This window comes from Taurulus bubalis, assembly GCF_910589615.1.
Source record: "Taurulus bubalis genome assembly, chromosome: 7".
Taxonomy (NCBI): domain Eukaryota; kingdom Metazoa; phylum Chordata; class Actinopteri; order Perciformes; family Cottidae; genus Taurulus; species Taurulus bubalis.
Genome location: NC_136595.1, coordinates 15,209,235 through 15,222,964, shown reverse-complemented (window position 1 = coordinate 15,222,964; position 13,730 = coordinate 15,209,235). Strand labels below are relative to the sequence as shown.

The 13,730-nt window shown below is 39.4% G+C and overlaps 1 protein-coding gene across 1 annotated transcript; it reads left to right on the top strand.

Moving 5' to 3' along the window:
• jak3 (Janus kinase 3 (a protein tyrosine kinase, leukocyte)) lies at window positions 1-11,938 on the top strand (the record flags this gene model as incomplete). Its single annotated transcript, XM_079220542.1, has 23 exons — window positions 1-199; window positions 327-444; window positions 652-769; window positions 1,166-1,311; window positions 1,500-1,803; window positions 3,729-3,848; window positions 3,970-4,127; window positions 4,211-4,322; window positions 4,675-4,855; window positions 5,044-5,168; window positions 5,312-5,443; window positions 5,548-5,635; window positions 6,020-6,144; window positions 6,251-6,389; window positions 6,610-6,761; window positions 7,022-7,172; window positions 7,400-7,524; window positions 8,647-8,836; window positions 9,580-9,701; window positions 10,288-10,460; window positions 10,711-10,828; window positions 10,969-11,082; window positions 11,431-11,938. 23 exons carry the CDS (start codon window positions 1-3, stop codon window positions 11,548-11,550), a joined length of 3,330 nt encoding a protein of 1,109 aa, XP_079076668.1. The 3' UTR covers window positions 11,551-11,938.
• Window positions 11,939-13,730: the final 1,792 nt, after the last annotated feature.

The following is a 13,730-nucleotide window of genomic DNA, read 5'->3' as shown; positions in this document are numbered from 1 at the left end:
ATGGATCTCAGTGAGGAGGAGTCAGCCCCTCTGGTAATCAGAGACCGGGGAGGCAGCCAGAGGTCCAGTTCTAGCAATAATCCAAGTTTACAAGTACACCTCTACTTCCTACCAGCCACAAAGGATGCAACAACAATACACATTTCATCTGGCCAAATCTCTGCTGAAAATGTCTGCATCCAAGCAGGCAAAAAATGTGGTAAGAGTTTAAGCAAAACATAAGTCTGACAAAAAGGCTTCTTGCCACAAAACTGTGCAAAAATAATAATTGCAATGCATTATATCATCGACTGGTCTATGATGATATATGTGATCTCTTTCACCAGGAATCTTACCAGTGTACCAAAGTGTTTTTGGTTTGGCATCTCCCGATCTCTCATTTTGGTATCCTCCATCGCACATGTTCAACACAGAAGAAAACTTACAAGTTCACTTTCGTGTCAGGTAGGTGAAACATGACTGAAGCATCATGTTCATTAACTTCAGAATTTAGTGTAGAACACACTTATGTTAAGGTATTTTATGTATCACGTTCAAACCAGCATACCTAATGTAAGTGGAAAAGTCAATATGTATATTTTAAGAAGTTAACTCAGTGGTTTGTAATAATGTCATTTTATGCTGTGCAATGGACATATCTTTGGTTTACAGGTTTTTCTTTGGAAACTGGTTTGGACAAGGACCAGGAACATCATACCGCTACAGTTTGACCAGAGACAGAATCAGTCCAGTGCTTGACTGCAGTGTCATTGATTATCTCTTTACTCAGGTTAAGTATAAAAAAAGGCAAAACATTTTTCCCACTGACTTTCCGAGATACATCATTCATGGTATATTGTATTAAACTAGTACAATGTAGATATAAATCAGTATTTGTAATTATTGGGTTGTATGCCACCAATATTCTTAGTATTATGTAATTCTTCATCTAATTGACATTTATCAATATGTTGGTTAAACAAATCTTCACATTAAATTTGAGACACTGGCATAATATTGAAGACATCCTCCTGAAATGCCTTACAAATAGTGAAAGTACACAAATGTATACCTGTATACGGTGCAGCAAAATAATAATATGGAAGGATCAAACAGTAAATGACAGAAATGGTTTCATGTATAGGCCAATATTAAGATCTCATCACTGCTTTTTTTTGCTACATAGTTGCGAAGTGACTTTATTGCGAGTGTGGCAGGAGTGTGTCCACCTTTGAGTGCTCTTGAGGAATGCCTTGGCCTTGCTGTGCTGGACTTGTGGAGAATGGCTAAAGAGCGCCATCAGAATCTAAGAGAGCTCTGCAAGACTGTCAGGTATTGACATTTGGAGAATGCTTAGTTTTGCATAAACCAAAACCACCATTTCAAGTTTACAACCTTTATAGAATACACTTTTTCTCTTTCAGAAACATAATGACTTTCATACATTTCAAATCAAATTATGTGTTGCATTTGTTGTAGTTTGCAGTCATTACAATATAATTATTCTCTTCATCTTTCAGCTACAAATCATGCCTTCCTATGGCACATCGCCATGACATCCAGAGACGAAACCGCCTGGACCGGTATCGAATCCGAAACACCCTAAAACGTTTCTTAAAGAAGCTTGGCAACTGCTCGGTAGATGAGTGCAGCTTGAAGCTGAAGTACCTGATCGAACTGGCTGGCATCGTGCCCTCTCTGGGAAGCGAAACCTTCCAAGTGAATCCATCTTCCTACCATTCACAGTCAACTTTCTCTCTCGTAAAGGTCACTTGGGAAAGTGGAATTGAAACGAGTGGAAGTTGTGATCCCGATGGTACCCAGGTAAGAACAAGTTTAAGTTAGGATGGGGTGGTAAGGAGGCATCGTGGTTAGTTAACACTATAAGCCCCGTTAAATCCCAAGGCATTTTTTAGGATTTAGCTCGAAATTGCATACCCAAACTAAAAAGGGTGTATCTCTGCAACCACAAGGGCTATTTGAATAATTTTGGTGTTATAATAAAGGCAACCCTTGTGAGCTTTTGGTCAGATGTGTAAATATTAGTATATATGTTGCTGGCTAAGAGTAAATAAAGATTGAAACACAGACAAAATAAAAGTTCCAGGTCCGCCTATAGAAAAAAGCACTTTTAGGATGATTATCTCCTTGAAATGATGCTTCACTAAGCCCTGAATCTCTCCCAAATCATAGCACAATATGTGAACAGTCTCTCTGCACTGTTTTCACTTGAAAAAGTGAAGCAGAACAAAGTCAGATTGGGTAAAGTACAGAGAGAATTCAGGCGAGAATGCAAAATTTGCATTTCGGCACATTTGCGCATATTTTCGCGCATCTGTGACATTTGAATTTTTTCATGTAGCAAACCTTATATTTCACTTGTATATGACTTATGATGTTCAATAAACTTGTATTAGTGGGGATTTACTGAGGGAAATGCATTTTTTCTTATATTTGCTATTTTCTCAATTTTTTTTCAAAATTTGCTGACTCAGCGATTTATGTTGCTGTGTTCTTTGGTTCATATCTCAGTGACGCTTTGCAGCAGAGGGATTTGGTGAATAGATTTGGAATCTGTGTGGAATTGTCTTGCTTTTTGCTATCTGTCTTTTTCTGATAGCACCAAGCTACGGGCTGCTAGTTCCGGAAACATGCAGAGTGGGCTAACTCGTGACAAAATTATAACTATTTTATTTTATTAATTATTTTCGTTGGTGTTTGAGTTGTGTTGAAATGGCTGACTAATTATGGTAGCCCAGGTTCTCTTGTTTAATTTGATGTGTAGCATCAATATATTTGTTCATGATTATTGTAATGTTTTACACAGTTTAATCAAAATTTTAAAAAAGGACCTATATAGGTCCATTCGGGGCTTAAAGTTTTGTTTATACTAACTCAGTTTCCAGTTAATTATAATTCCTCTACTGCATTGCAGAGGTTGGTTTATGGAATTTTGCCGGTTACACTCATTATCCTTCTGCGTTTTCACAGTACATGCCCACTGGTATTTCAGAGAATAATGCAACAAATAGTGCGTTGAGCTTTCATGCTACTGTGCCACGAGTGAGTTTAAACAAAGCCTTAGTCTCTCATTCCAACAGATGACCTGCATGCTCCCCCATTTAAACACGAATCTGCCTGACCATGATGTCCGGTGGCTGGTGGGAACTGGGGGAGTGGAGACTCTTGCGTGGGGGCTCTCTCTTTGGAAGCTTCGATACTGCAGAGTCCCCAAAAGATAGCTTCAATGCAGAAGTCAGAGAGTGTAGACCGCGGGTTGAGGAAGGTAGTGTGACAGTGAGGAAGTCGTCTAAGAGATGTATGACGTACGGGAGTTTATGGACATTTGCAGTGTGCAGAGTGCTCTTGTACCCGAAGGACAGACGCATGGCAGAATAATACGCACCCTTCCAAAGGAAATCGAAAAGTTATCAACAGTCGGGGTGGGTGGGAAGGACTTTGAAGGCCATGGTGACGTCTGCCTTAGGTGACCGGGCTCCTTGGCCTGCAAGGCGGATGGGGGACATGCCGTGATCGATTCTTATGGTAAACGGTTGGCTTTGTTAACGAGGAGCTACGGTAAAGGCAGGGGGGCTGTGACGTTGACCTGATGAGGTGGTGCGCCGCGAATGTGCATGGGTTGATCGTGAAGTCTGGGGTTAATAGTGCTCGGGGCGTGGTCCAACTAAGTTACAAAACTCAATTTAGGAAATGTTGTTGAATAATCTTTTTCTTTGTTTTTTTTGGAGTGGCATACCTTCTGTGATTTTAAAGAAATCGTCGACATTGGTATAAAGAGGGTATGCCATGAGCAAGTTCCCCAAGACAGAAGGATTGTGACAATAACCCGTAAAGACGACAGATGCTTGGTAAAGGACATATTTTACATTCAACACTTCCCCAATTATTAGTCTCTGTTAACTGTATGTTTTTCTTCAGATGTTGATACAAAAGAATAAGTCTATTTTTTTGTATGTATTTCCACAACAGGAAGCCAACTTCCACAGTCTCAAAGAAGCACTTTCATTTGTGTCTCTTGTTGATGGCTACTTCAGACTGACCACAGACTCTAGTCACTACTTCTGTCAAAACATTGCCCCTCTAAGTGTTCTGGAGGGGATCAAAAACCACTGTCATGGCCCAATCACGTGAGTCATTTAGAAAAATACTGAATCAAATACCACTATTTACACGCACTTTGAGATATGCCCCTTGTATCCTGTTTTATCAGATCAGAGTTTGCAGTCAACAAGTTGAAAAAGTCAGGATTTAAAGACGGGACATTCCTTCTCCGGCAGAGTCCCAAGAACTATGACAACTTCTTCCTCACTGTTTGTGTTCAGGTAAAGATTCTTGTTGAAGTAACATAGTAGACGTAGAACAAGACTAATTTATACTAAAAGTAAGTATATAGGTAATTTACTCGTAATGTCTATACATGTTTTTAGTATTTCATAGATCTGTTGACAATGTTCTGATGCCTTTTAACTATTCAGTACGTGACAAGTTTTGTACCATGACACATACAAAAATAACTTTCTGCATACTCGAATGTCTGCAAAAGTAATTATTATGTTCTCCCACTAAAATGTTTACACTAACCACTTTTGCACTCTTTTTGAAGTCTGCTCAATAATGCTGTTATAACAACCTCTTCAGCAAAGAAGGTCTGATGTAACATTTATATTTCTGCAGACTCCACTTGGACTTGACTATAAAGACTGTCTCATTATTAAGAATGAGTGCTACAATCTCCCTGGAGTCCAAAAATCCTTTACCAGCTTGAAAGAACTCACCAGCTATTACCAACAAAACAAGCTTCTACTCGCTGAAGTGCCTGTCAAGTTGGCCCGCTGCTGTCCACCCCAACACAAAGGTGTGTTTTCCAAGATATGATCAAATTACCAAATATACACCACTAACATTCTGTGTTAAAAACAAATGTAAATTCTGCATCAATTTAACACTTTTTTTTGTTTTTTTCTTGAACTGAGATATGTGCCTTAAGAGTTCCAACCTTTACAGACTAGATAACAATGAACATGTTTTCTGCCGTTCCAACAGAGCTCACTAATCTGATCATCATACGCCACAGCAGCTCTGTAGAAGCTCAAGGGTCTCCACCACCTGAAAGAAACAAATTCAATCACATCCAATTTCACATGATCAAATATCAAGACCTGGAATGTGTGAGTGTGTAGACACTCCAATTGAAACAGGCCTGTTATTAAATAACCTTTAACATAAAGTACTTTTAATGAAAGGTACTTCAAGTTATTTATGATTGATCTATTTCTTAATGCAGTTTCTGTATGTTTGTGTGTGTTTTTAGGGTGACAGCCTTGGACAGGGATCCTTTACCCGAAACTTCAAAGGCTACAAAACAGACATTCGCGATGGGGAGAAATACGTGACACCTGTTTTCCTAAAAGAGCTCGATGTTATGCATAAAAACTGCTGGGAGGTGGGTTTCTTCAGATTAAAATACATTATTGTTAATAAGTATTTTTGTGAATTATAAATAATTATGTTTGTCATCTTACACATGCTGTTTTTTTTTATTCTCAGTCATTCTTTGAAGCTGCTAGCTTGATGAGTCAGATTTCACACAAACACCTCCTCCTTGTCTATGGTGTTAGTGTTCATGGAGTCAAAAGTAAGTTAAAACCAAACTGCAGGTCCTTCCACATTATCCCTTTATTTGCTTTATTCAGTTAATTTGCTAATGTTCTTTATGTTTTCCAGATGTATTAATGGTCTGTGAATAATGTAAATATAGAGGTACAAAGTAAGAGGGAATTCAGATTGTATTTGGTTAACTTTGGCTCAGTTAGAAAGCATTTGCAAGCTTTGTTCCTGATCTGCCAAAAATAAATTCATGGAAACAATAAATAATTTTCTTCATTTTGAGCAACATAATAAACTTCAGATGAAATCCTCATTTGACTCCGACTCAGTCGCTTGTCTGTGGGTGAGCATTTATGACCCTGTGTTTAGTTTGAAGTACAGCTGTGGAAACAAACCTGACTGTGCGTTACAGACATCATGGTGCAGGAGTTTGTTGAGTGCGGCGCCCTTGACCTTTACTTGAAGAGAAAGATATCTGTGTCAGTGAGCTGGAAACTTGACGTAGCCAAACAGCTCGCGTCTGCCCTCAACTTTCTGGTAAGATAAAGTATCTGATTTAGGGTATTAATACCAGATCCTACAAAGGTAATGCAAATGCAGTTACATGTAAATGAGTCAACATCAACGTGTAACTTTCTTGCAGGAAGAAAAGAACATTGTTCATGGAAATATTTGCGCCAAAAATCTGTTGCTGGCCAGAGAAGCTGACCCATCACAGGGCAGTTCTCCTTTCATCAAGCTGAGCGACCCGGGCATCAGTGTCCCCATGCTGGGCAAGGATGGTAAATCAAGGAGGTTTTTATTTTTATTTCCGTGTAACCATGTCTGACACCATCAGGTCTATTTCTAGTAAAAATATGTATATAAGAGTATGAAGAGTAAAGAGATACCTGATGTAATGTTGTACATAAAGATAAATTCAGTAACACTCAACAAATAAATAAGACTCGTCCTTGTGCATTCTTCATGTGTGTGTGAATATTTCTGTGTGCGTTTGTTTAGTGATTCTGGACAGGATCCCCTGGGTGGCCCCTGAGCTGCTGGATGCCCCAGACAAACTGACTCTGAATTGTGATAAGTGGAGCTTTGGTGCCACTGTGTGGGAAATCTTCAACAGTGGGAACACTCCGCTGCGAGGGTGGGACTTGGACAAGGTACTCCCACTTCTTTCCTGATTAGTCAAACAAACTGGTAGGGTAGCAGGTTGTCAAAGTACTGTCCATTAAATAAACAACTGCTTGTGAGTCTAAGTGACCAGTACTAGTTAAAAAAAAAAGAAAAATGCATTGAAGGTGTGAATTGCTTATGGGATTAAACCTGTGAAAGATATCAATTGCATACATGCAGTTCACTATCTAAGCTTTTGGGCAAACAGACAAGTGAATGATGTGAGCTACTCATGTGTTTTCTGCAGAAGCGGCAGTTTTATGAGAGCTTCCAGCAGCTGCCTCCCTCCCAGTGGACAGAGCTCGCCGATCTTGTCAATCAGTGTATGGACTACCAGGCAGACTTCAGACCCTCCTGTCGTAGTATCATCCGACAACTCAACAGTCTGATCACTTCAGGTAATCATGTGTATCACTACTTAACTGTTAATGAATATGGCCAGTATCATCCACATATCTTAAAATGTTAATAAAATACCGAATTTATAAATTCTCACCTGACCCAGATTAAACTTTAGGTTTCCTTTGATCCTTTAACAAATGGATAGTGTTTTTAGGGAATTAGGCTATTCAATTACATAAGAAAAACTAAAATATTACTGATGTGTTTTCTTGTTTCATGGCAGACTATGTTACACTTCATGCCACTGAGCCCATCGCAACCCTTGTGCGGAGAACCTCAACCTCTGCTCAACCGGAGCAGATATTGTTTGAGGAGAGACACCTTCGCTTTATGTGCTCTCTGGGGAAAGTAAGTCTGCAGCACCAGAACAAAAAGAAGACCATAATATTCATAATGCAGACCCCTTTAGGTCAATCAGTGCACTTACATGAAGTTATGATATGAGAAGATCTGATGAGGCCATTGCCTGTATGTCCATGATAAAAGAAAGAAAAGAAACATGCACTTTATTAGTCCCCTTGGGGAAATTCTTCTCTGCATTTGACCCATCCCTGGTTAGGGAGCAGTGGGCAGCCCTTTGAGGCGCCCAGGGGTTGGGTGTCTTGCTCAGGGACACTTTGACATGTGAGCTATGGGGGGACTGGGGATCGAGCCGGGTACCTTGCGGTTTCAGGACGACCACTCATCCCCCTGAGCTACACAATTTAAATTGCATGGCCTAAAAAGACCAAATCTAGCAATGATTCACATCAACCACTACATTTATTGAGAGTTTAGTAGCTGTACTGTCACGCAAAACAAAGCAATACATCCACAAAGTGTGAAGTAGATTGCATGCATGGTTCTCAAGATAAACGACGGACAGGCAGACAGACATTCTTTAGAGTTAGACTAGTGCGATGACCTTTGAGGGTGTGGCCATTCGAAGCATGTTCCACTTTAGAACACATTGATTGCAGTGGCGGGCTGTGGATTTTCTACATGCGGAAGCTTGTTCATATTTCCATGAACAAGAAGGCTTAGCAGGCCCTGACGGCCTGCCACTTGTTGATTGCTTGGCTCCTGGTATTGCTTCATGCGTTGTTGCAGTTCGGAAAGCGTGCTGATTCGGAGCATCTGGAGCATTGCTTCGATCCCAGATGTGCTTCTTGCAGCGTTGTCGAGAACCATGCTCGTTCACTCCAGGGAAGTTAGTATATCCAGCATACAGCAGCAAAAGTGAACTTCAGTCAATTAGCCACGGCATGGTGGAGATGACAATGCTCGTCTCCGCAGAGCCCAGAAGCTACATAGAGCACTACCACATGTGTATTCAAAGTGTATTCATATTGAATGTGTGTCGAGTTCAAAACAATTCAACACTGCACCCCCTTCGGTCCTTAACAATAAATCTGCAAAGTGTGAAGTAGATTTAATGAACGGCTCTAAAGGAATGCCAAGGACAAAGCCAGTGATTTAAAACTTTTTCAGGGAAACTTTGGCTGCGTTGAACTTTGCCGTTATGATCCACTGGGCGATAACACTGGTGAGCTGGTTGCTGTGAAAAAGATGCAGCCGAACAAAAAGTCAACCATGGAGGACTTCAGGAAGGAGGTCGACATCCTCAGCTTTTTTCAGTGTGACTATATTGTCAAATACAAGGGAGTCTGCTACAGCACAGGTAATAAAAACACGCATAGCACACAATGTACTAAAAATAATCAACTTAAGTAAAATAAAAATGATGTTTGACTGCTAAGATTTAAAATATCTATTGATTGTGGCCAGTTAAAACACTCCAGTAGAAAACAATGCAATCAAACTGAATTTGTTGCAACTTTGTATTCCTCATACAATTTTGTTTCTTAGTTTGAATATTTGCCACCGATGCTACACATATATGCAAACTGTGATACCCCATAATCAATAACAAATTAAAATACTGATCTTTTATCATGAACTCGGTGCCAATAGATATGTTTGTCAGTTTAATTTCAGGGGAATTTTAGGGTTATTACAAAAATAAAACCAGCTCAGAACTTGAGTCTAGTTTTGCACCAAAGATAAAACAACAAAATAACAAAATACTGTTGTTGGGTGAACTTATTTATTTATTTATTTTGTATACCTTTAGAGCAGGGGTGGCCAAGCAGTCAGAGACTAAGAGCCACATTTTTTACTGTGTTACCGCAAAGAGTCACATCATACACATGGGCACATATGAACATCACCATCCCTTCTCCATTTTGTCACAGTTGAGAAGGACATAACTCTAGTAAGAACATGCATGTGGTCTGGGGCAGTGCTTCAACTGGTCTGGCTGCAGGACTCACCATCACCCCGGAATGACAAGCCGCGACCAAAGCGAGGAACATTTTCAACTTCTCAATTTGATTTAAATGTTTAATGTTTTCCTTATCACAGGTCGCCTCAGTATGAGTTTGGTGATGGAGTACCTGCCATACGGCAACCTTATTGGTTACTTAGAGAGTTACCAAGATGTCGACACCAGGCAGATGCTGCGTTTTGCCTCTCAGATCTGTAAGGTAAGAGTCAGATATGAGGTCATGTCATCACAAAATGTAAAGTAAACTATGTTTTAATTGGATCTGTGATTAATACTTGGCTGACAAAATCTTGCAACTTTTACAGTGATCATTCAAGTATTGTGATTTTGAGTCCTTTTGTAAGCATGTATACAATCTAATGTTGCTATTGCTAGAAAATGTGGATGTCTCAATAAGTGTTTTGAATTCACACTTTTTCCTAGTCCTATAGTAAATGTAAAGGTCATTCCTCCTGGAACAGTGCACCAGAAATCCCTGCAGAAACCTAGTAATTTGACTGTATCCTGAAAGAACTGAAAATTGCTTTGGTAATTTTCCGACAGGAATGTTGTAAAAAGGAATCTGAACCACCTTTCATGCTTTACAAACATAACATTCAAACCAACAGTAAGGAATTTAAGGGTCAAAGCCACGGCTCTCTGCAGGATGATTATCTTGTGAATCCATTAATCAACTTAATTTTCACTACCTGTAAGATAGTAACAAATGTTTATTGCACAGCATAAAATAGAAGGGACAGCATTTATTTAGTTTTCTTCTCTATTATTGTTTTGAATTTTCACAGGGGATGGAGTACCTGCAGACCTTGCGTTATGTGCATCGAGACCTCGCAGCCAGAAATATCCTTGTGGCCAGTGAATCGCTGGTGAAAATCGCTGATTTTGGGCTGACCAAGATTATTTCTGTTGACAAGGAGTATTACAGAGTTATGCAGCCTGGAGAGAGCCCCATCTTTTGGTAGCGTAACTAACGTTTGAAAATTAAAATATGATTTGATTAAAAGTGGTAAAGCAGACTTTCTGCAGCTTTGGAGGGTTGTATGCAAGCCAGCAGTTTGTTGAATATGAGTCTGCAAAAGTTGGCTTGCTGATTCCCCGTTTCCAGTCTTTGCACTAAGCTAAGCTAAACGCCTGCTCAATGTATATCCTATATTTAAGTTTTCAGTTCCTAGAGGTCCACCTTACCATACACTGTTCATCTAATGCAGGTACGCTCCAGAGTGCATCAACGAATCCAGATTTTCACACAAGTCAGATGTCTGGAGTTTTGGAGTCGTTCTTCACGAGCTTTTCTGCTACTGCGACACAAACTACAACCCAAAAAGGGTAAGAAGGTTTAATGTTGATACATTCATGCATGGACAATATTTCAATATTTTAAAATGATGAAGAATTGTTTCATCAAATTGCAACATCATTGTGGTTTTGCCCAATTTAAAATTGTTTCCTTATTGTCACTGTTTTAGCTATACATGCAGGAGATTGGACACTATGTGCAGAGTCCATCAATTTCAATGCATCTGGAAAATATTCTGAAGAACAACTGGAGGTTGCCGACTCCTCCAAACTGCCCTCCCAAGGTATGTTCCCCCTTGCCACATTCCTGCATTCACATAACCCAAGAACAAATATGCTGTATTATTGGGATAATTTCATTGTAAATCATCATTGATGAGTTGATCGTGGTCTCTGAGTTGCATCACTGACAATGTAAGTGCAAAATTAATACACATCCCCAAAAAAGTATTTGTCCTTGTTTGTTGACAATCTTCTCAGGTATGGCCATTATACATATGTTAAACATTTTATTTTTATAATCAGCTCGCCGAACTAGTCACTAGTCACACAACTACTGTGTATACCCCAACAAATATCAACAGTTCTCTACTTTGTACATTATGACATTTCTTTTGTTACTGTGACTCTAGGTGGACTGCTTGATGAAGCAGTGCTGGGCGTACGACTTCGAGGAGCGACCGTGTTTCTCCAGCTTGGGGAAACAAATTGAAACTATCATGCAGGAAGAGAGAGAGAGCCCCAAAGGCTGACAAGGAGCCCTGTTAATTTACTGTCAACATTTCAAAAACAGTATTTACTAGAACATGTCCCTCATGTCAGAATAATAGTATCATTAATGAATACAGTATGATTTATAAAATGCAATCTACACTGGACTGCAAAGCATGTACAGTATAGGACAACATGTATCACTTTTACATGAGTCTAAAGGGATCTAAAGTCCAATTATTACAGAAACTAAACAGTTTTAAGGCTTTGTTTTCTATTTCTTTTATGAAAAAGTATTGAAAACTAAATTATTTTGTAATCTTTTGCATTCATACTGTGGTAATTCAGTGTCAATGAATTATTTTTATTTTTGTTATTTTGTAGTCTTAGTTACATCATTTAATGTGTTTCAAATAAAGCAATTTTGTGGAAGAAGATTTTGTAAAGATTTATTGAAGTCATTGAATCCAGTTCTCCATCATAGCCCTCACAAGTATACTGAACCACTACTTGGTGCCTCTTGCAGAGACGGAGGGAAATAAACCTGCAGTTTCTAACAATGTATGTAGCTTACTGTGAATAGTAATCTAATTAAAAGTGTATTGATCAAAAACTAAACACAGCACACATTGTGATCCAAAATCAGAGAGAAATTGACAACATCTGCAGCCAAGATTACAGTTTTTCCGGACATTTTTACTCCAGTAAATAATGCTATTTATACCTCTTGTCACGTCAGCTCAGGATTTAAATGAAACACAATCTCAGTAAACCATAACTCTCCTCTCTGGTTTGTCTTTACAGGTACATTTGTGAGAAATGATGGACAGAGCCCAGTGAAGAAGAAAGCATTTGATGAGGAGACTTTAACGTTATACATCCATGTGAGATACAGGGGTAACGTGTAAGAATGTAGTTAACTGCATGACTATCAGTGTGGAGATCGAGAATAGGTGTGAAACAGTAGTCAGGTAATTATTTCTGCTAAAGAGACACTTAAACGTACAAAAGTAATCATATTAATGGAATATTGATTAGTGCAGGAGCTGTCCCCATGTTGTCATGATAACTATACACTATCAGTTAGGTGAGGCAGTATGTCAACAGAACAAAAGGTGGATTTACTGATCTCATTTAAAAGTGAGATGTTTTACTTGTCAGACAGTCCAGTGGCTGGAAAGGACCAAAAATAAGATTACAGACTACACCAATAATTTATCCCACGCTCTAATCAACAGCTGTCTCCTCTGAACTCACCCATGGCACTTAGCCGCTAGTTTAATCGTTTTATAGCCAAGAAACGTAAACACATAAGGGATTTGTCTCTGTGATTTGCTGCATTACAATTAACAGAGTGCAAACATCTAAAGACATTATATAAATGTTATTTTAGCCCATGTCTTTTTCAAGGGAGCCAACCTTCCTCGTACCACCGGTATCTGCGAGTTAAACTGGTTTATTTTTCCATGTGTGAGGCAGATGTGTCGTAGGAGTGGCCTTTCACGGCCCATGTCCACTAACCAGGAAATACAAATGTTGATAGCTTATCCTCTGTCACATTCTTTCGAGGATATAAAAGGAACAGTTTGCTGTAAAATTCACTACCAGTTCGTGAGGCTGTGGTTTGTTTTTGTCTGATGGAGCAATCTGGTTTACTTTAAAGGGATTACAATTTTCTTTATTCTATTATTTGAAAAAGCACGGATGGAGGAGTCACAAAATGTTATTACAATAAAAATTCAGCATGGACTATTTTGTTAGAAATGTGTTGGGGTGGTGGGGCATGAATGGGAGGCGTGAACTCAGGGTTCTATGGTCTGACGTCAAGGTTCTATGCTCTGACCTCAGGGTTCTATGCTCTGACCTCAGGGTTCTATGCTCTGAACTCAAGGTTCTATGCTCTGACCTCAGGGTTCTATGCTCTGAACTCAAGGTTCTATGCTCTGACCTCAGGGTTCTATGCTCTGAACTCAAGGTTCTATGCTCTGACCTCAGGGTTCTATGCTCTGAACTCAAGGTTCTATGCTCTGAACTCAGGGTTCTATGCTCTGAACTCAAGGTTCTATGCTCTGAACTCAAGGTTCCATGCTCTGAACTCAAGGTTCTATGCTCTGACCTAAAGTTTCTATGCTCTAACTTCAGGGTTCTATGCTCTGACCTCAGGGTCTATGCTCTAACTTCAGGGTTAATGCTCTGACCACAAGGTTCTATGCCTTGACCT